We start from the raw sequence: 21875 nt of genomic DNA on the forward strand, positions 1-21875 counted from the left end.
TCCCCCAGAAGGGCTAGCAAGGTATTGTACGTCTGTCATCACAAATTTTATTTATTGATATATAGGAAGGTGTAAAGACACATTAGGAAGGTGTAAAGATACACGAGCTCCTCCCTGTCTGGAAGTGTAGGAAAAGTTGCCTAACTCCTCAAAAGGAACACACACGCAAAAGGGTTTGGTTTTCAACGAGGTTGTGAAGAGACAAAATTCCTCTTCCTCAAACACTCTCCTTGTTTAGTGAACCAGAAGAAAGGTCTTTTAAATCTACTTTTAGAAGAAGATGAAAGTAGCAAAGGTCTGATTTAACTAACAGAGGGTCAAACGCTTCCTCTGTCAGTGTGGTACAAATCTGGAGTTCTCAAGCAATCAGAGCCTTAGCCTAGAAATATTATACAGGAAAGTCAGCTCACAAAGAAGCGCAGCAGAGACCATTTCTGAAGCCATGTCTGTTCACTGTTGTCACCAAGTCAATTAAGAAGATGGAGCAATCTCACATTTAAAGAGATCCAAGGTCTGACGATTTTTCAATTGGTTGAGCCGAATACACCATTCTATTAAAACAGAAGCCCCACAGTCTGTGTTGTTTACCCCATCTCATTAACGGGCAACTAAAAAAAGAAAAAAAAAAGAGAGAGAAAAGAAAAAACCTACAAAAAGACTCAATAAAACCAGAAGATTTTGCTTTGATTTCAGATTTCTAAGTAAAACTCTATCACAAGTGCTGTCGCCATATGCTTCCAATAGCTCGTGCCAGGCTGGACTCAGAATTAGCCACACTTGTGTGATGCACGGCCAATCCTCCAGTTGCTAAGGTCCCGCAGACCTCAGCACTTGGAGAGATAAGACTGACCGTAGACTACTGTTTTCCTGTGGGGCACATCCCTTCTGAGTCCAGCAGCAAAGGCAGCAACTCCTAAATAGCATGGGGAGGTTGCCATCAGGTTTTTAAACAGGCACATCAGCCTGAACTTCTGGGATGGGAAAATAGCACCTGGACTTGGGTGAGTAGGCTTAAACAAAATATTCCAAGCGTGTGGGAGCTCTGTTCGTTATGAGCTGCTGCAGTGAAGCCATGTGCGCTGGTGTTCCAGACGTCTTCATCTGAGCTATTAAACACCTCACACCAACTTGGTTACGCAGCTTTACGTTGTATGGTTTGTTTGCTAACAGGAAGTTAACTGCTATTTCCTCACTGTCCAGGATGGCCTCAGCAAAGAGGAGGAATACGATCGAGCCCTGAAGGGTTTACTGCCTGTGGGAGGCAGGGAGTGTCTTGAGAGAGTGGTGTCAATCCCATCTAATCTTTACCAAACCTGCTGCTTTGGAGAAAGGACCATTTCTACTTCTTGCAAGTAAGGCTGGTGTTCAGGGCTGTTCATAATTTGTACACCAATTATTATGGGAGAAAAATCAGTGACTTTTGAAGCGCGAGGTAGCAATTTGGATGAGAACAACCACAGAACAACTCAGAGGTGTAAAAGGTTTAACTGAAGTTAGGGCAGGATTCAATCATGTGAGTTAGCGTTCTGAAAAGCAAAAAAACCCCACCCCCAAACCAAACCAAAACCGAACCAGCACACCCTTAATTTTTATACCAAAAATGAATACTGAAATCCTTTTTTTTCTAGCTATATTTTAATTTTGGTTTTGTTTTAACAGCCCCCCCACCCCACCCCACCCCTCCGTCTTTTTTTAGACTGTAGTATCTTGTGGGTAGACAATTCCTTCTGTTCTTTGTGTGAATACGCCTAACCGAAGGGAAGCACACCTTCCTTTTTTCTGGAAATGAGGTGTTTGGGGTTTGGCGGGCTTTCGGTAGCAGGGGAGGGGGCCCCAGGGCCGGCTCCTGTGAGAAGCTGCCAGAAGCTTCCCCGGCTCCGAGTGGGACCCGCCGCTGGCCAAGGCCGAGCCCGTCAGCGATGGCGGGAGCCCTCTGGGAGAACAGGTTGAAGAAGGGGAACCTGCAGCGGGGGAGGAGAGCGGGATGCGAGAGAAAGCCCTGTGCAGGCAGCAAGGTCAGTGAGGAAGGAGGGGAGGAGGTGGATGCCCCCGCAGCCCGTGGTGAGGCGGCAGGCTGTCCCCCCCCAGCCCACGGAGGGGAGCGGGGCAGCAGATGCCCACCCGCAGCCCGGGGAGAGAGGGACGGATGCCCCCAAGATGGCGGCGGCACCAGAGGAAAGCCCCCGCCGGCGCAGGGGGACGGATGCCCCCAAGATGGCGGCGGCGCCAGAGGAAAGCCCCCGCCGGCGCAGGGGGACGGATGCCCCCAAGATGGCGGCGGCGCCAGAGGAAAGCCCCCGCCGGCGCAGGGGGACGGATGCCCCCAAGATGGCGGCGGCGCCAGAGGAAAGCCCCCGCCGGCGCAGCCTGGGACTGAAGATGGGTCGGCGGCAAGGACCCCCGCCAGGGAAGTTTGTGAGGAACTGCGGCCCGCGGAAAGGACTCTTCTGTGCCGCAGAAGCTGATGGAGAACTGTGTCCTGTGGGAAGAACCCCACGCTGGAGCAGGGGAAGAGCGAGGAGGAGGAGGAAGGAGCGGCAGAGACAAGGGCTGGCGAGCCGCCTGTCAGACTGTCAACCGCCGTTGCCCTGCGCCGCCGGCGGGAGGAGGTAGAGAGAAGCGGGAGTGCGGTTGAGGCGGGAAGGAGGGAGGGGTGGGGGGAAGGTGTCCTCAGGTTTGGTTTTACTTCTCAGTAGCCTTGTTTTGATCTGACTGGTAGTAAGGTGAACGGATCGTGTTTCTCCCCCAAGTTGAGCCTGTCTTCTGCCCGTGACCCTCAGCGGGGAGTGGTCCCTGCCTGCCCTCGTCTCGAGCCACGACCGTTTCTTTGTGTTTTCTCCTCACCCCTGAGGCGAGGCGGGGGGGGGAGGAGCGAGCGAGCGGCTTCGTGGAGCTTTGTTACCGGCTGGGCTTAAAGCGCGACATTCGGATTTACCTGAAAAAAAAAGAAAGAAAAAGAGTGTACTTAATATGGCACACATGTAATCTGTTATTAACTACTAAGGTGTAAGTGTCTAAGAGAAAGTTCAGAGCGTTTCTGTCAACCAGCATCAGGTTATTTTACCGAACCTTTTGCATCTAATATGGCTTTGGTGTTATCAGTAACCTGGTTAAGGGATGCTGAGCAAGCTCTTACCGTGGTCTGCGTACCAGACTGCATGTCAAAAAGAAACTTTGCCTGGAGAAGGAGAAGGGCTCTTTGCTTGCTGGGGTGGGTGCACAGGTGGCCACTTGGGCAGAGAAGTCGCCCGAAGAAAGGACGGAAAGCAAGGTGGGAGGCATAGATGTCGCTGGGGAGTTTTGCAGAGTTGTTGGGTAAAACCTGACTCAGCAAAACTCTGTGGGATTCAGGGAGGTGAGAATTTCACCCATAATGATGTGAGCTCTGTTCCCTTCCTGAGGCTGCACTTTCACAGGGGGTTCAATAGCTCTTTCCCTTCTGCAGTGACGTATTTTCCCCCCAGATCTGTGATAAATGGAAAGTTGGTTTGTCTGGAATTTATCAGTTTGATAATAAACTGAGGGACACACTCCTTTTGCTTGTCATAAACCAGTGTTTCTGCGATTATCTTCTGTGAAGAAGTTGTATTACACGTTCTTCCTCTAAGCCAGACATTTTTGGAAGTGTTTCTATTCAGGGAGGTGTAAAGTTCAAGAGATGCGCCCAAATAGAAAAGGCTGCGAGCGTAGAAAGTCACAGAGTAATGAACACGGTGAGAGAGTACGTATGGTTTGCGCACAGAGTTGCGCAGAATTGCGCAGAATTGAACATGAGCTTTGAGTAGCCAGAGGTATACCGCGTTCATCTCAGAGCTGGATTGCTGTGCCATTCAACACGGAAGTGTTGGCATGATTCTTTTCAATGATGGCACCAACTTGGAATCTTAACTTTCAGTAGGATGCAGGGTTAGAAGTGCCAAACGTATTCCTTAGTTAATCTAATCTAACTAAAATAATAAGTAAATCTGTAACAGAGGTTAATAAGCTGGCTCCTGACTTGAAAGACATTCCTGAAACGGTCATCAGTGGTTTTCAGCTCGGTACGGATGGCACAGGAAAGGAAGGACAAAACCTGGAAAAGGTGATAAGGAACTTAATTCCGATGAAAAGACAAAGAGATTTGCATCAGCCTAGCACACACTTCATTCTGTGGTTCCTGCTGGGGAGTTCAGGAAGGCTCCAGAACAGAAATAACATGTTGATGGAAACTTTCCATTGAAATCTAGGATGAGGGGTTTTTAGTGCTCTGTGGTCATGCCCTGTAGGTCAAGGAATACTCCTAAGGCGCTCAAAATGGGCAAAGTGATAGGAAAAGGTACCAGCTTAGGTGGAAGAGTTGCTCCGCTGGTTAAGAAAGTAAGATTATTTGGAATCTTACACGTTTTGGAAAGGGAAGCTTCTGAACTGCTAAAAGTATCTCGTTCTATGAAGCTCTTAAAAGCCTTATTTTTCCAGCTACTTCTGGAATGCTTCTAATGAACATGAAAATTGTTTCTTAGGCATAGTCTCAAAAAATGAGAAGACGCGTTTAAATTGAATTGCATGGTCTGGAGATGAACATTTTCCTTGGGCTCGGGGTCTGCAAGGAAATAAATGTCAGCTAGATGATAAAGAAAATACCCTTCTTCCAGGAGTGGATTTTATTCTGTGTTATGTGGAACACTGTCTCTCCGTGAAAAATAGAAAAGGGAATCTGACTGCCTAATTAAGATTTCAAATAAAGATCTGTTAACGCGATAAGGGAACAGTCGTTGATGTGGATGTTGCAAATTAATCCCCTTCAGTGGAAAAAAAAAACCTAAACAGGTTTTCTGATTCCATTCGTGATAGGTATACTGGATTGTTTTTAAAATACTATGCTGTCTGCCATCTTTCAAAGAATACTGTCCCCTTTTTTCACGGAAAGGAATCAGTAGAGAGTTCCCCTTCTTCCCTCCAGCCTTAAACTGGATTTTGCTTTCATGCTAGCAGGAAGGTCAGATATTTCAGTCCGTTAACCCCAGAGTCTTTATATGGGAACAGGAATTCACTGCTTTGGATTAAAAAAAAAAAAAAGATGAAAGGGAATTAAATTTAAAGCTAAAATGTCCCCAAATGACAATGTAGTATTTTCTTGAGTTCTTCATTTGTTTCCTAGTTCTTTGTGCTCGTTAGCTGGTTAAATGTTCTTTTGCTGTCAACAGGCTCGATAATCTTTTGCTTCTCTGCACACAACCTTCTCGTTGTGTCTTACTGATAAAGGCTGCTCTCCTCTTCTCATTAGCATTTATATCTGTTCTTTTAGCAGACTGTTCTATTATTTCCTTATTACCTATAAGGAAATTTTCTATACTGCAGTGTCCTTTGGCGATCACAGATGCTCTGACTGAATCTAAGTATTTCAGGGTATTGCACAGGATATGTCGTTTTGGAGCACTTTTCCATGGACAGACAGCGGTGTTCTTACCGTGGGTCTTCACAAAGGAAAGGAGAACTCAGAAGTCAGTGTTAATCTCCCGTGTAATGATACAGATCAAATAAAGGAAAACACAGTGGACAGCTGTGGCTATGCTGCAAAATGTGTTTTTCTAAGAGCAAAGAAATTGGAAGGTAAAGGACAACGAAATTGGAGGAAAACACTGGGAATGGCCAAACATGTAAAGGGAGGCTATAACATAAGCTGACATATCAGTTCAGAGTTTTTGTGGCAGACGGCTCTAGACTCATACACTGGTGCTGTCCTTAACCTAATTATTCTGTGCACTTGGCTTTGGCCTGCATGGGAAAGCGGAACCGACCGTAGCGAGTACTGCATAGCGGAGACGCGATAGCAGGGTGCATGGACCAGAGCAGAGGCCAGTGCGTGGGGAGGAAGGGAGCGGAGGCACCGGCACGTGGTGTGCCAGAGCTCTGATACCGATGAGGGAAATTTGTTATCTGAGTGTTCTTGGTCTGACTAGCATGCCGTTAGCTCACGATACTGGTACTGTGTCTCTGTTGGGTTATTCTGCCTGGTCTGGGATAGGAGCAAATTGTCACGAGCGCAGAAAATGCGGGAGAGCAGTGCACATTTTGGAGGAGGTTAAATCGAGGTTTGGGGAAGACGGTAGGCCAAAATGTTGCTGTGTGGTAAAATGAAGATTTTCAGACTCTTTTTTTAATGTGGTACCCATGGCAAGGTTTCAGATGCCACAGGTGTCAGCGTGGGTTACGAGTATCCCTAAAAGGAGCACCAGTATCTCTCCCTGTGCTAGCTGGAGGTGGCTGGTGGGATACACGTGCCACAGTTTGGAAATGCAGAAAGTGGGATGTTAAAGCCAGGCATTAACTGTTTTTCAAAGCTTGGCATAACTTTGCAGATGCAATAATCCTTTTCAAATCCATCTTTTTTTAAAGAAGTATTCTCCTGTGAATAAGAGCTGAAGCCTCTTATAAACAGCTGTGAAACTTCCACATTGTCTGTCACAGCTTGCCCTGAAGCCCCAGTTCATCAGACGGAGAGTGTATTTCTCACCGGTTCTTCAGGAGATGATAGTGTTTTAACTATTGCCATCTCAAGTCTTACTTCCAATGTGTCTCTCAGTTTATGATCAAGTCGATGAATTCCAGGCAAAAAGGATGTTCCGGTTACACTGCCATTTAAATATAACTTAAGCTATATTTTATTATCTTCTGTGATCTGCTAGTAACCATCGAGGAGAATTAGTTTTCCTTGAGTTGTTTGCATAGACATCCTGTGGGTGTACAGACTTAATTCTTTCTGCAGAGAGAATAACATATTGCTAATCCTCCAGAAACAGTTCTTTAGCTTTTTTCAAAAATAAGGAATGACAGTAGAATATTTGAAATGGAGCTTTTATTCAAGAAAACAGCGATAATCTGGAAGTAAATGGTCCGGAGCCTTGGTTGCCTACACGTGGACAGACCAAAGAAAGGTGGCTGCTCTCTGCCTTGGCTGGAGAGTTGTTCCCCTGAAGCACTGCTCCTCTGTCCTGTTTCCAGCTTTCTTCACCTGCCATTCATTCATATGTGCCAGTCCCAGAGGGACGATGTGTGTTGCAGCAGGGGCCAGCTGGGACACAGCAAGGAGACCCTGAGCTGGGGCCGGACGCTGCTTGGGAAGCAGACGCAGGCTTCTGGTCTTCCAGAAACCTGTTCCACAAGTGAAGCATTGGAGAAACATCACTATGGCATTACCATCTTTTTCCATGGGATTTCTTTCCTATCCTCAGAGTCCTGCAGTGTGGCTACCTCTTCATGGTAAACAGCCGAGGCCATCACCCTGTGGTGAGGGTCATTTTGTGCCTGTAGAGCTTGAAGGTGGGATGGGTCATGAAGAGATCCAGCTTCAGCTTACAATGTCTGCTCAAATCAAAGGCAAAATTCCCGGTACTTCAGCAGTGGAGGACTGCACCTGTAGTAGGTGGTTTTACAACGCAGCCACCCTCTTGGACAAAGCTAAGCATACACAGAGGTGTCCACAGGTCCCCAGCATTAAATTTAAAAAAGCACATATAGAATTTCAGGAGTAATTTTCGGTTCCATTTCTGTTCCTTATTTTTTCCCACAGGTTCACCTGTGGACTTTTCATACTCTTTTTTTGGTATGTTAAAGCTGCAGCACCATTCCCAGTTGTTTTGTTTGTGCTACTGAGAATTACTTCAACAATTTTCTTAATCAGAGCTGTCTGGAAGGGTTGATTTTTTTTGTTTACAGTCTTTTTCTTTAATAAATACCTTTTGCACTAGCATACTTAAATGACGGTAATAACAGACCACTTGTAATACAACGGCGTTCTTTTATAAATTCCCATTTCCCCTTCTAAATACTTTGAACATCTGTTTGGGGTTTTATTTCTTTGGTTTCCATTCTCTGTCATCCTGTTAAGGAATAAAGCATCTACCAGATTTACTTGCATCTGAAAAGTGAGCAAGACGGTGTGGTCTCATTGACTTAACAGGACCAGAAGCCAGTGTCTGCTGCTTTCTTCTCCTCGCTTTTCAGCTGAATCACTGGACAAAATTTGCCAGTCCTTGAGTTGTACTCACCATCCAACTATTCCCATTAATGGTAATGATACTTGGGGTGCTGGGCACACTTGAAAACTATGATTTTCTGTTTAACTTGTGTTTAAATGAAGTCACACCATTCATTGCTTTACACTGGTGATGGGATGGGTAGGTTACGCTTGCAGCAGGTTTTAAAGCTGGGTTGCTTGTGACTCTCTCCTGTATACGGTTATCCCACCATCTTTCTTTCCTGCTTTCTGAAATGGTGGGTTTTTCTTCTATTATTTTTACGGTGTTCTGCCCCATGTTATTTTAGAGGGATTCTGATATATTTCCAGAGAGCTCCCTTCCTCTCCAGATACCTAATCCAGATGCCACTTTTGGCTTGGACATGTCCTCTAGCTTTTCATATTGTCTCATCAGAGCGGCCGTGGGATGGGTTGAATTACGTTGCTTTGATGCTTGTGTCAGTCTCTGCAAGCTGCACTTACAACCACGTGAACTCCTTGCACGCACAGAAAACCTGTGTGTCGCCAGTAAGTAGGCATAACCCGGGTGTTATCTCCCTTTTCAATCCGATTAAAAACAAGGTCTTGATGGCTTGCCTTAAAGAAAGACCTGTGTGAACTGACTCCACTTACGTGAAGTTCATTTTGTACTATTAGTGTTCTCAGTATTTTTAAGACTTTTTTAGCTGTAAATTTATTACACAGATAGCCTTGCAGAAATTCCAAAGCAGTACAGGCTCCCGTTTAAAACTATTGGGTCTGAATTCCCCATACCGCGTTGCTTCTGCTGTCTCACTACCTTACTTACATTGAACAGTATTCGCTTCCCAAGAAGTACTTTTGGAATAATCTAACAGTACACTAAAAAGGGTTGTAGAAATAGTTACAAGAACTGATTTTTCAGATCCCAAACCCATAGTCTTTACTCTCCAGAATATTGATTCAGTGGTATTTTCCATCATTCTGCTTACCCAAATAGTGCTGAGGAGCAGAGACTGTGGGATTAGTTTCCTGCGCTCTCCTGGGCTCAAACTCACAGGGTTTGATAAGGGGTAGAAGAAGGAAGGAATGTTGAAGGAAGTTGGAGCGGAAGCGGAACATAGTGTACAGAACCAAGGTGATGCATCCAGAGTAACCCAAATATGTAGCAAGCACTATGTCTTCTGAGTCCCAGTCCAAAACTTCAGCTAGAAAATTGATCTTTGCATTTTCAGTGGAGCCGTAGAGACAAAGAAATTGTGATAAATAAGTTTTTGATCTGTTTTCATGACCCTCAAAGTTATCTTGGAATTTATATCAATGTTGCAGCGTATATGAATGAGATTAATACAGTTGTAACAAAAAAGGGGGGAAAAGTTGGGAGGAGCGGGGTGTTTTGCTGTTGTTTTTTTTTAACATGGGCTTGGTAAAACAAGTATTTTTGTTCAAGAGCTTAAAAGAGATTAAAAAACCGGTGTCTTTGGGATTATGAGAGTGTGGGAATGGAGCTGCTTTTACATCCAGAGCTGTTTAAGAGTTTGCTTTTACCTGGCAGCTGTGCCTTTGAGCATTTGCATAGGGCTTTGATCTGGGTGTCTGAATAGGACACAAGGGACAGTGTGCCAGGACATTATCATTAAGTGTTCTGTATTTGTTCTCTCAGCTGCTTACTTTGCATTGTAATGGGCTGTTGTTTTTTCATACAATTCCCAGCCCCCAGGCAGACAGGGGCACAGGTGAATCCTGCCTGCAAGTACCACTGAGCAAAGGTTTCTAAGAGCAAAACCAAATAGTTATTCACTGCTTTCTATAAAACTGCATTTGCACACTTTTTTTGCAAAACAGTTTCCTTATGCTGCCAACTCCACCAAATAAAAATGTTCCCTTTGAAATTCACCTCGTATCTTTCTCTCGAAGATTTAATTGGATAAAATGGTATCAAGAGGTCTGCACCGATCCCAGGATATGATGACAATTTTAAGTAGGGAGCTATTGTGGAAGTTTTCCTTTGGCAGCTTCCCTGAGCTCCCTGCAGACTCTATCCCCCAGCATCTAGCGGTCTATAGACAGAAATCAGTATTCCTTGAGAAAGTAAAAGGTAGTAGCAAGTTACAGCACCACGTGCCAAGTCACAGAATTCACAATCAGTTACATTGGTGCTTCCTCTTCTGAGCGCTGGGAGGCGTGTGGAGGTCTTGGTGACAAACGTGAGGCTGTTTCAAAGAGATTACTCAGCATAAAAAAGATTCAGCAGCGGAATACTTCCAAGGGCAATATTTATCTGCCTGATACAAGAAGTGAGATGTCCGAAATCGACACAGCAAATTATGACAAATTGAGACTCATGAGATGAGATGAGTAATGAAATTAGTAGATTTCCTCCCTTCGCTTGCCTGTTGAGGAAGGACACACCTAAGTGAAAAATAAACTGCCAGGCCGCAGTAATGTAAAAATGTGAATGCCTGTGCCAGGGATGTGTGTCGCCTTATGCCAAATTAGATGTCTGAGCAATAAGTAGGGCAGGGGCAGATTAACAGACCAGGCAGAGAAAGCAGCTCTAGATTTCCTTTTTTTGACGTGGTAATAAAAAAGTTGGAAGGCACATATTGCATATGATAGCAGGGAAAATTATATCGTAATACAAACAGACATGCACTGCAAAAGAGAAATTTGCAGTATTTTGACCTTGGAAGAAAAAAAAAAAAATAAATTGGAGTAGAGTTGAAGGGAAAAGTTGATTCTGATGTTCTGACAAGGGGGCTTTCCAAAGCCCTTAGCAGTCACCCAAGCATCCTTCTGAGGACAGCAGTGATGGATGCTGCCTGACCGTGAGTTATCTGTGGTGAGCAGGAGTTTGAGGATTAATCGGAAGAGTAAAGTGCTGCGAAGGAGAGAGCTCTGGAAGAAAATTGCCCGTGAAAGAGAGAACGGGAACAAACAGGAAACAATGGGAAACACGCGGGGCAGGTTGTACGCAGTTACTTTCTACCCTCAGGTCTGTGTTTTTATAAAAGCTGAAATGCTTTTGCTTATTGGCAAAGAATGTGTGGAGAGAGCAAAAGCCTTTGCTTGGCTGCAGGTTGGGAAAATTGCCTGTGAAGGTAGTTCTAAGTATTTTAGCCATTACTGGCCGAGCGGGTAAAGGGGAGTCCTGTGGCAAGGCTACAGCAGTAGGCAAAGGGATCTTTGTCCTCTCCTTCGATCTAGTCAAACAAGTTGCTTCAGTCTTCACCACTACCTTACATCTTCCAGTGACTCGGTCTCTTAAAGGAGATTAATATTATCAGCCAAGAGCGGGTGAGATTTACATAGCCTTACTGTAGTACTCTCAGCCTGTGCTGGAGGAAACAACAGCATTTCAGGCTGTGGCTGTATTACCGCATTAGCTGAAGGTTTGACTTGGGGTCTCAGCTCGACCCCACTCCTTACGCTTTGCTTTAGCGCTAGTCTAGCATAGGCAGCTGGCTTCAGGCCTGAGGTTTGTCTCAGGTGTGAGCTGCACACAGGGGGTGGAGGCATGGCTGCCGATAGTCAGCCCAAGGGCAGGTTTTCTTTTTAAATGCTCCTCTCAGAATAGTTTGGAGGAATGAGCTTCCATCAAGCGGAGTTCATTAAACCTTAGAAAGCACAGAGCGGTCTTTGAAATGGCAGAAGTTCCACTAAGCTGGCAAATGAGTGTTGTTATTTCCACACTGCTGATTGCCGAGCGTTTATGAAAAACCAGAAGTAGTTGTGGTCCTGCTTTGGAAGGGCAGAGGATGCAGGAAGAACGGGGTTGCACCGGGGCATGCCATTTTCATAGTCATTTAATGAAGAGCATGGCTACCATGTCAGGTTGCTAACAGACGTTCATAAGTCCTTTCATTTTCACCTTTTGATGGCTTGGGCATGTCTCCACAAATGAGAACGGGGAGCAAGGGGCAGAGCTCCTTGGACAGCAGGTCAGCAGGTGTGTTTTTTACTAGCAGGTTACGCAAAGTTCCCGTGGACAGAGCTCTTGGAAATTATCCCGTCACTGAAAGCTAATGAGAGCCCTTTGGTCCTGTGGTGGACTCTCTGTCGCGTAAGCAATGGGGTCGAGGCAGCCTGTCCCCGAGTGCAGTGTGGCGATTTCTCACAATTTCTCAATGTGCTGATGCAGCCCGTTCTTAAGAGCGAGAAGGTGTGCTGCGGGGTGGCGCTGTGCATATGTAGCGTGCGTATGCAGATCCTATGTGGTATTGCCATGGTCAAAAGGGGCAGGAGATTGCATACGCTTCCTTTAGAAGCTTCCTGACATCCCGTTCAGCACCTGCACTGAACTCTTGACTTGATGAACTGGGCATAAATTAGCGTTCTGTTAACTGCAGTGGTGTTAGGTAGCTGGTTATATCAATGTCAAACGCAGCCAAGGGTTCAGGGATCAACTCCCCATAGGAGGAATGACGACGAGGAAACAAAACCGCCGTGAAGTCAAGTGTCTTGTCTTGAGAGCTATTCTCGAGCTGGCAGAAAGGGGAGAAAGACAATTTTACCTGGGTACTCAGTTTTTCACATGTTCCTGGGAGTGTTGGAAAAGGTGTGTGATTGCTGCTTTGAAGAGAACCGCTAATGAAGTTACAGAAGGAGGGGAACATCCATGCTCTGCTCAAAGGCAGCTACCTTGATCTGGCACGAGCTGTCACCTGTGTGACCGGATCTCGTGGTTCTGTGTCAGGTGTAATAAAGAAGTCACGCTGGAAAGCGTGAACATTTTAAAATAAGAACCACACTTTAAAATGTGTTCAGGTAACATAGGGAATAAGTCACAAGTATTTTGCTCTGTGTGCGTGTGTGTGTGTTTTTACCAGCTTTGTGTTAGGGCCTTCCTCTGCTTTTTCCTTTTCCCTGAAATCGAGCACTTCTGTCCTCTGATTTGCAGCTTTCGCTTAGTTCATGGTGCTAGAACGCTCTGTCAAGAAGATCCAGACCATTAAGCATTAGGCTGCGTGCAGTTCTTCACAGGTGTCTACGTTTGCTCCGTAAGATAGTACCATTTTCACATGACATCTTTTGCATTGACAAGTCTTAGTCAGATGCAATTTGAACATCTCCAAGGAAAGTAAATCTCTTTCCACAGTTGCATACAGATGCTCAGCAGCATCCATGCTTGTTTTTAACCATGCATGGATCATGTCATTGATTCACACCATATGTTCAGTTATGTAGCTTTTGGTGGTTTATTTCTTTTTTCTGAGCTGTTTCACAGAGAGAATAATTTTCTGAGATGTCAGTTAGGCAGCAGTTGCTGTGCGTCCAAAAGGTAGCCGTGCAAGCCTTCGATCTGCCAGCAAGTGTCAAACACCTGCCTGTAGTTCACTGGGATGTGGTGGCCATCCAGATTTTGAGAAGTTACTTCTCGTTTCTCAGAGCTGATTCTTTTTTAATTCCTGCAGCCCTACCTAATTTGTCACGTGCATGATTACAAACAGTTGAAAGTGGTAACAGAACTTAAGTCAATGACAACGCTGCCAAACAGAAATGGTTAGCTTCATTACACCTGCCATTTACAGCAGATACTGCAATGGACAGTGACCCTAACAATCGCTTTTTGGAACGAGTGAGGCAGCTGCGCTGTCCAATCTGCTTGACATTCGGCCTCCAGGTAGGTCTTGCTGCAGCAGCTGGAGGCACGGGCTGCCACGCCAGGGCAGAGTGCGTTAGAAAGTGCGTTAGAAACAGCCCACGTTTGGAAGGAGGCTGCTCTTTTCCCAGCAACCGGTATTTCTTCATTGCAACAGCTGATGTTTTTCCGGGTCGGATGACACAAATATGCACTAATCTTAATCATCGCAAGCTGTCCTAGCTCCCTGAGGACAGTTCTGTGGCCGTGGGTTTGCCCTTCAGTAATGACACGCTTGACCTTTACATATTCTGTGCAACCCACAGGCTATTGCTGGAAAGTGCAGTCTGCATGTGGAGACAATTTCAGTCGGTGGTTGCAACGTGCTGGTAGCTAAAAGCTTTCTAGTTTGAGGGCTGTGCATTTTTAAGTCAGTAGGCAGTGGGCTGTGCGTGTGACAGCTTTTTCTCAAGTAGAGGCCATGTAGGATGAGGATTGGTAAAACTTCGTACGTTTGCTCCATTTGAGGTGTTCCATCAGCGGCCACCATCGTTTCTTATATTTCTATTGATGAGTCATGTCTGCTCTTGCTTCGCCCCTGCCTGCTGGCCTGAACACTTTGGGGGTGTCCCAGCAGTGGGGCCAGGCTGGCAGCCCTGGAAAAGAGCAGGAGAAAGAAGGTTTATGTGCTGTACGGCTGGGTTTGGTCAAAAGGAACAAGATCTCTTTGTGCCCGACTCTGAAATCCCAGAGGAGAGTCCCCTTGCTCTGCACGCTGCTTGAGGTGCAGCAAAGAGGAGGAATACGATCGAGCCCTGAAGGGTTTTCTGCCTGTGGGAGGCAGGGAGTGTCTTGAGAGAGTGGTGTCAATCCCATCTAATCTTTACCAAACCTGCTGGTTTGGAGAAAGGACCATTTCTACTTCTTGCAAGTAAGGCTGGTGTTCAGGGCTGTTCATAATTTGTACGCCACTTATTCCAGTGAGGCTCCACCTCAGGAAGGAGAAGTCGCCTTCACTGTGCCTGCGAGGAGCGGAGACGCAGCAGAGAGTGCAGGGGCAGAAGCTGGGAGAGCTGCATTTCGGCTCCAACTTTGGCACTGGCCTGCGGTGCCGAATCTCACTTCCACCAGTGCCTCATTTTCCCCATCTGAAAACCTCCGAGAGTCATGTGTCCCTGAGGACTTTGGGACTTACAGAGAAAAGTGCTATGGAAGAGGTGGTTATTTCAATGCTGGTGACATTAAATGCCACCGGCCCAAAATACGCCGCAGGAAAACCCACAGAGCCAAAAAGCTGTATTTCTAAGCGTTACGTTTTTAATGCTGTGCAGGTGGGGAGAGTGAGAAGGCCAAGGATAACGGGAAGCAAGTGAGGAGTAATAGCAGTTTGGGCTTGCAAGAACTAGCTAACGTTAGTGTTATTTGGTGCACATCGTCATGGGCTATGAGTACTGACCCGCTCCTGCTTGTCCATCCATGCATAGTGAGCAGGAGGAGTGGACCATACTGAGTGTAATTCCCTCATGAAATATTGATGTTGAGACAAACTAGAGCATTTAATCCATTGAGATTTTCCATTTGCTGCTTTGTTAAGGAGGGCATAAAGTAACAGAGCTGAGACAGCTTTAGGAGGCAAAGCTTGCGGGAAAAATATTCTCTTTCAAAAGATTCACCGCTCATAGCTAGAATAAAGCATACAAGGTTACAGGTCGAGTAAGCCTGCTCTTTGCCTTTTGTGTTTGACAGGAAAAAAAAGTGTAATGTTTTATTTCTTTAATTCTTTATCTTTACGGTCATTTGGTTTAATAAAAATTATTACTTCTTGCTCCTCAGTGGCATTTTTCAACAACAAAAACGTGTACAGCTGTCACCGAAATCGGGAAATGAACTCCTTAACACCAGTGTAGTATTAAGAAGCAGGCGTTCTTTATTGCAGCGCTGGATGCACAGGGGATGGTTCCGCCTATCATGCATACTGTATGTTGCATCAGTCAAAGCTTATATTACCCTGTTCCATGCACATGCATTAAATTTCCTGGAATGATTAGACGTATTCAGTGGATTACCTGGAACTAATTATCATGTTTACATAGTCATTATGCAGGCAGCCTGGGTCTCCGAGGGGCTTCCCCGGGGGTCTTTAGAGGTCTCTGGTGGTCCCTAGTGGCTGTAAAAAGGGCACCTCTTGGTGCCGTGCCCGTGAGCTCTGGGTTCCTCCTTTCCATGCATGGTCACGAGTTGGCCCATCAACCATTTGGTCTCAGATTGTTACAAAAGTTGTTAGCTTCAGCTGATTTTCCGGTGCTTATCTAGACAAAAGCATTCTTTAGTTCTTGCTATCTCTAGTTAACACAGGAGGCCTATTCAGAAGCATCCTTGAGCTATCGATGTTACTTACAGTCGTTCTTTGAATTGCGAGAGTTATTTCACAACACAGCCAGAACTTTTGGATCAGCTCCACATGAATCTATCTTTTTACTATTATTGGACGTTTGAATTTACAGTGTAATTTTTGATCTCTTATTTCAGAATTCTCAGGTGAAAATAGCTTTTGCTGAACTGACTTCCTGACATGAGGGGTTATGAAGGAATTACTTCTAACGGGTGCTCTAAGCAACAAAACGCACTCTTTACTGAAACGCCATCGTCTTATTTATGTTTTGAGAACAGTTACCTTTTTTTGAACTGCCAGTTTAGTTTTATTTCTAATTTGTGCTCATTTCAAAACATTTGGAGAAAAAAGAAGAGAGGCATATATGCACTAAGGAGCAGGTCTGATGAGATTGCACAGGAGACTGCTACTTAAAACTAGTGGTTTTTACAGCATGACAAGTGGAAGATCTATAGGCTTGTCTGTTTGTTTATTAAGTCTTTTTGGCCTGCAATGAAATAGTGAGATGGGACAGAAGTTTTTGTTGACCACTTTTTGTTGATAAGGGGAACTCCCAAGTTTCTGCAGCAAAAACCCCCAGGCTGCTTCTTACTGAGCCTTATGGAAGGCGCTTGTAACTAGCTGTGATTCTGATTCTAGAGAGAAGGACAGCACCTTCACAAACTGCAGTTGTGAAAAAGAAGGCTGGAGGACGTTTTGAGACATCATCCAGTGAGACTCCTCCCTTTCCTCCGGAAACAGCAATCCAAGCAGACTCTCTAGGTAATTACAGCTTATGTTTCTCCTTTATTTCTTTCCTAGACCTCCCCCTTATTCCAGTTTGAGTTCCTAATTTCTTTTCCAATAAGCTGTCCTCTTCAAGGAAGTTTGTTTCTTTCTCATCAGAAGCTATCTTCTGCATATTGGAAGACTTGTATCTCTGGCTGTTCTCCCTCTAGACAAAACTACTACTGCTTCTTCAGCCATTCATCAAAGGCTACCTTTTGCAGAGCAGTCCTTATTCTGGATTTCTGTCCGTTGGTTTACCATCACTAGTTTGAAGTGTGTTGAACTGAATTTACCAGTATTGGATAGGAGAGAAGTTTTAGGTCTATCTCACAAGATCTCAGCCACCCACCAGTTAGGTGATATGTATCAGTGACCTCAGGATCCTGCCTTGCTGACTGTAGTTATGTTTTATTCTGCTATACGCCATCTCATAGGAAAAAAAAAGTAATCCTTGAACACGTAGAGTGATGAGAAGAATAAAGGACTCTCGTAGCCAGATAAGCAAAAGTATCTGATGTATCGCTTGTAAGAGCTCCGCGATCTGTTTAACGGGACAATCAATAGGCCGCAAAATGTTCACGGTAATATTCTGATTGGCAGTATAACCTTGAACTAGACTCAGGAATTCTTCTCCTCCAGCTTTTTTAAGCATGGTGGCCTCCACCTCCAAAAATGAGTATACGACAAAACCAAATTCTGCATCCAGTCACAGAAGTGTAGGTCTGGAGGGTTTCCTCTGAATAAAAAGAAATGCATTAGGATTTGCACCAGCCTGAGGATCAGGAGGGATCAGGATCTCTCCATCAGGGAGGTAATACAGCAGAAAGAAAGGTACAGTGGTATAGATAAGTGGAAAATACAGATAGTGGAAAGATCTCATGGTATACATGCAGCACTCTGTGCTGATCAGTTTGCAGTACATTCAGAACACGAGCTAAGCCATGTCCCCGTGAAACTTACAGGTGATTTTAGCCAAATTTCCCTGAAGAGCCAAAGCTCTGCTAATTTCAGAACTGATTTTGATTCTATTATCTTGTCAAAGATACAAAGATTTTCCCCTCGCTTTCCCCTTTTCCTCCCTGTCCTCCTCCTTACTGTTTTTCTTTTCTTTTTCAGAGAAAAAAAGATGAGGAGCTTTTCTTCCAAGAGGTCAGACTAGAGAAACATATACTTCACACTAAAATAAAAACACCAAGGACCTACAAGAATGGATAATGCATGGCGGAATAAGAAGTATGGTCTAATAAAAAGTACTACTTCTTGCTCCTGGAGCTGTGCTCAGGGTCCCCAGGGGACAGTGGGGCCCCTGGGGGTGGGGCGGAGCGTTTAGCGAAGCCTTCCAGGACGGCGAGCGTGCGCGAGAGGATGCGTTTGCCAGGCACATCGTGTGCCCACATCTGGGGCGTTCCGAATCGTCTTACGTCTCTGATCAGAGAATAGGTCAAAGTTAAGCGAGAGCATTGAGAAAGCTAGGAGTTCTGCTTTACCACGAACGACTCCTTTTAAGCAGCTAAACCATGCCTTCAAAGCCCTCCAGAATATAATAGCCTCTGTAATTTACATCCACTCCTGTGCTACCATAGCCTCAGAACCTGACCCCAGGACTGCCAGATGCTGTTTAGGTCTCATTCGGGGGCGGCCCGCGTGCTCCCGTAGCTCAGCTTTGGCGCCTTCCACAGCGCTCTCCAGCCCTGTTCTGCGGGCGCGAAGCCCCTTCGGCATTGACCCCCGTTCCTTCCTGGCTTCCGAGAGTTTCTGCGTGGCCAGCCGAGCGGGGCTGAGTTGAGATACGCAGGCGGGAGTGTCAGCGCAGCAGCCTGAGGTGCCCAGTGGGGCTGCCCTGCCCACGCTGGGGCCAAAGGTGGGTGGGTCCACCTCTGCGTGACACGGAGGTGGCTGCTGCGGCAGGTCCCCGCAGCCCGTTGTGACACAGCACGGTGTCACAGTGGGACACCCGCATCAGAGCGGCAGCTCCCGCTCCCCACGGTGCCTCTGTCCACACTCCCCGGCGAGGCCTGGGCAGCGCCAGGGCTGCTCTCGCCAGTGCTGTGCTGCGCAGGAGCTGCCCTGCTGCCAGGAGGAGGCGAGGGGAGGCCGTGGGAGAGTGTTGGAGACGCCGCTTGGGGAAGTGTCGAGGAGGAAGGAGAGGAAGAGGAGGAGGAGAGGAGCAGAGGGGTTTTGGAGCAGGACAAACGCCTCTTGCCCAGCTGCCGCAGTGCAGGGGGGCAAAGATGATGAAGTACCTGCTCTTCAAGCCCTTGGGGCCCAAGGATCTGCCAACCCTCAAGGAGCTCACCACCAGTGGTGAGGCCCCCTTGCAGGAGCGCTGTGGGAGCCAAGATGAAGTGGAGATGAGCTGTGGAAACCCTGAGGCTGGGGCTGGGGCTGGGGCTGTAGCAGGGGTTTCTGGAGGGGACCGGCAGCTGCAAGGAGAGCCCTGCCTGGTGGTGCCTTGGGGCTCGAGGGTGGCTTTGGTAGCCCAGGCCTCTAGCCGCTGCCCATGTCAGAAGGCGGGATCCCCTTCCCCAAAACACTACTGATGCCTGGGTTTTGCCCCCAGGCCTCTGCAGGGCACAGGGTGGGCTTCTCGGAGGCCGGGGGTGGTCAAGAACGCAGCTGGGCAGCCCCGGCGCTGCGAGTGTTTGCTCAGGGCGAGGGGCAGCTTGAGCGCACTCCGCTGTCGCCTCCGTGGGCGGGGGGAGTGCTGGATGGTTGTCAGTTGCTGAGTCAGAGCACGGCGTCCTTTCCTTTGCTTTCCAGAAATCTGCAAAGTCTGGGCTGGCGCATCTAGGTACATCCGGAGACAGCTCTTGCAGAAGAGGGTGAGCCTTGCCTCCTGGCCGTGGCCCATCCTGTCCCTCCGGGCCTCCGGAGCAGGGCACGACGTACCATCCCCAGGGCCGCCCGCGTGAGTCGTCTGGCAGCCTTGCCGCCTCTGCGCAACCCTGCCAATGCTCCCCCTCCTTGCTTGCGTTTTCAGGCGGTGGACATCGGCGTTGGGACATTTGCACTTGTCCCAGCGCGTGCCACGGTGGGAGAGGACAAGGCTTTGCCCGTTGAGAGACCCGTGTTCCGGCCGTGCAGGTTTCTGAAGAAATTCTACAAGCTCAAGTGTGCAAAGACCAAAATTCCTGGTAAGAAGACGGGTGCTTCCCCTGCACAGCCCTTGCGTTCGGCTTGCTGCCAACACCTCCGTGACATGGCCGAGCAAAGGCTCTTCCCACCTGGAGAGCGCTGAGCGCGGGCACGCGTACGGCAACCCAGCAGCCTGCCCCTCCCCGGGGAGCCAACCTCATCTCCCCAGCTCACCCTCCGCTCCAGCTGGTTGCTCGCAGCAGGAGGCAGAGCTTCTCTTTGCCTTCTCCTGTCCACCAGGTCCACTCTGGAGATGTGGCCGAAGGTGACGGGGGAGCGCTCTCCAGCAGAGCGTTGCCCAAGGGCTGGGCGCCGATGGCACCTAGTCTCAGAGTCGGCCGAACTGCAGTGGGAGCGACTTGGTCGCTTTGCGCTTGTTTCCTAGACGAGACGCCATTCATTCAGCTGGACTTTGAGCAGATTGCCGCCGAGATCCACTTCCGCCGGGAAATCGTGGAGCGGTGCATACACGAGACCCTGCTCTTCTTCGCTGGGGCCCTCCGAGACGACAAGGAGGTGGAGTTCTCCTTCAAGGGCATTGGCATCCTTGCCGTGCGAAGAAAAGTGGTCAGCATGACCTTCGTGGATGACTGCCTGCTGGAGCTGGATGGCACGGGCAACATGCCGGCAGCTCTTCTCGGGGTGAGCTTGTCATTTCTGCGGGGCTCCTCCTTGGGGCGAGCTTGTCATTTCTGTGGGGCTCCTCCTCGGGGCTCTGTGGCAATGCTGTCAAGGCTCTCTCCAGCTGCTTTCTGTTGGCTGCCGTCACCTGCCTCGCCACCCGGCCTAGACACGCTCTCGATGAGCTAGGCCAAGTCTCGGTAGCGCCTCGGCCCCTTCGAGGGAGGGGCTGATGACATCAAGGGAGAAGGTGGTGCGAGGCTTCCTGAGAGGCAGCCTTTGTGTCTCTGAGCAGCGAGGCAGCTGGCCACCTTTGTGAGCAACCAGCAGGTGTCCTAGGCGTCTGCTGATATGTCCCTGTCCCCTCGCAGGACTCCAAGATGATGCGTACCGTGGCCTTCGCGGGCAAAAACGATTTTAGCCGGCTCAGTCGAGATGAGGTCATCACGCTGCCAAGGTGAGCAGGACGGCTTCTGCAGGCCCCAGCTGGTCAAGGAGCAGCTGCTCAGCCCCTGCTGTGGGGGCACCCTCTTGCCGAGGCTCCTCTCCTGCTGAGCTTAGGCAAGACCAGCTCCTTCCCAGAAGAGCTGCCCGGTTTGCCCGCTGCTCGCTCCTCGCCAGGCCACCCGCTGCTCGCTCCTCCCCGGCTTGGAGAGTGCAGACAAAGCGGCCAGTCCGCTCTCGATGTGCCCTGAGAGAGTGAGAGGCGGGAGGGTCTGCGGGGGCAGCAAGGAGGGCGCGTGCGGCAATCACCAGCTTTCTGGCGTGAAGGCAGGGGAAGCACCGGCTGAGGCTGCTGGAGACGGTGGGGCCCCTCCAGTGCCACAGAGAGCTGCGTCCTCCAGAGACTTGGCAGTGGCTCCCACAGGTGCCTGCCAGCAGCTGATGAGCGCCAGCCCCCAAGGGAGCGTGGTGCCCTTTTGCCCAGCTGGTTCCTTCCTTTTTTCCAGGCTTGCACTTGAGACCCCCCACCAACCGTCGGCCCCTGCGATTTCTCTGAAGCCCAGGAGAGAGCCGGCGCCATGGGGCGGGGGTGCCCGCAGAGGTAATGTCCCAGCCGAGTGCTGGCCGGGGGCTGTGGGCGCTCCTGTCAGGCCCGCAGGGTCCCAAAGACGTTGTGCTGTCCTCTTGCCTCCCACTTGCAGTGAGCGTGCTGGACCCGGTGTTCCTGGCTCAGCGGAGGGTTTCTCTAGCCAGGCAGCGGGCGAAGGAAGGCGAGCAGGCAAAAGCCAAGGAAGGCGAGCGGGCGAAAGCCAAGGAGGCTGGCCAGGCCAGGTGAGCCTCGCGGAGGAGCGGTGTGGCTGGGGGCGCGGGGGCACACCGTGCCCTCGTCGTAGTGCGAGGGAGGTGTTTCCCTTGGCCGGGGGGCTGCCTGCACCGATGCCGAAAGGCCCCGGAGGCGT

General features: G+C 48.4%; 1 protein-coding gene across 1 annotated transcript; it reads left to right on the top strand.

Annotated features, from left to right (window-relative positions):
- The first annotated feature begins 20166 nt into the window (after positions 1-20166).
- LOC138683908 (coiled-coil domain-containing protein 81-like) lies at positions 20167-21751 on the top strand. The gene is made up of 4 exons (XM_069777217.1): positions 20167-20493; positions 20844-20929; positions 21423-21517; positions 21618-21751. The coding sequence occupies exons 1-4, from the start codon at positions 20167-20169 to the stop codon at positions 21749-21751; spliced, it is 642 nt and encodes a 213-aa protein (XP_069633318.1).
- Positions 21752-21875: the final 124 nt, after the last annotated feature.

The sequence above is a fragment of the Haliaeetus albicilla genome, chromosome Z (genome assembly GCF_947461875.1).
Source record: "Haliaeetus albicilla chromosome Z, bHalAlb1.1, whole genome shotgun sequence".
NCBI lineage: Eukaryota > Metazoa > Chordata > Aves > Accipitriformes > Accipitridae > Haliaeetus > Haliaeetus albicilla.

Excerpts from the sequence above, each read along its gene's own strand:
- LOC138683908 (XM_069777217.1), top strand. The coding sequence starts at position 20,167 with ATGGCACCTAGTCTCAGAGTCGGCCGAACTGCAGTGGGAGCGACTTGG. Across the intron at positions 20,494-20,843 it reads TGCCGGCAGCTCTTCTCGGG|GACTCCAAGATGATGCGTAC; the intron begins GTGAGCTTGTCA and ends GTCCCCTCGCAG. Across the intron at positions 21,518-21,617 it reads GGGCGGGGGTGCCCGCAGAG|TGAGCGTGCTGGACCCGGTG; the intron begins GTAATGTCCCAG and ends TCCCACTTGCAG.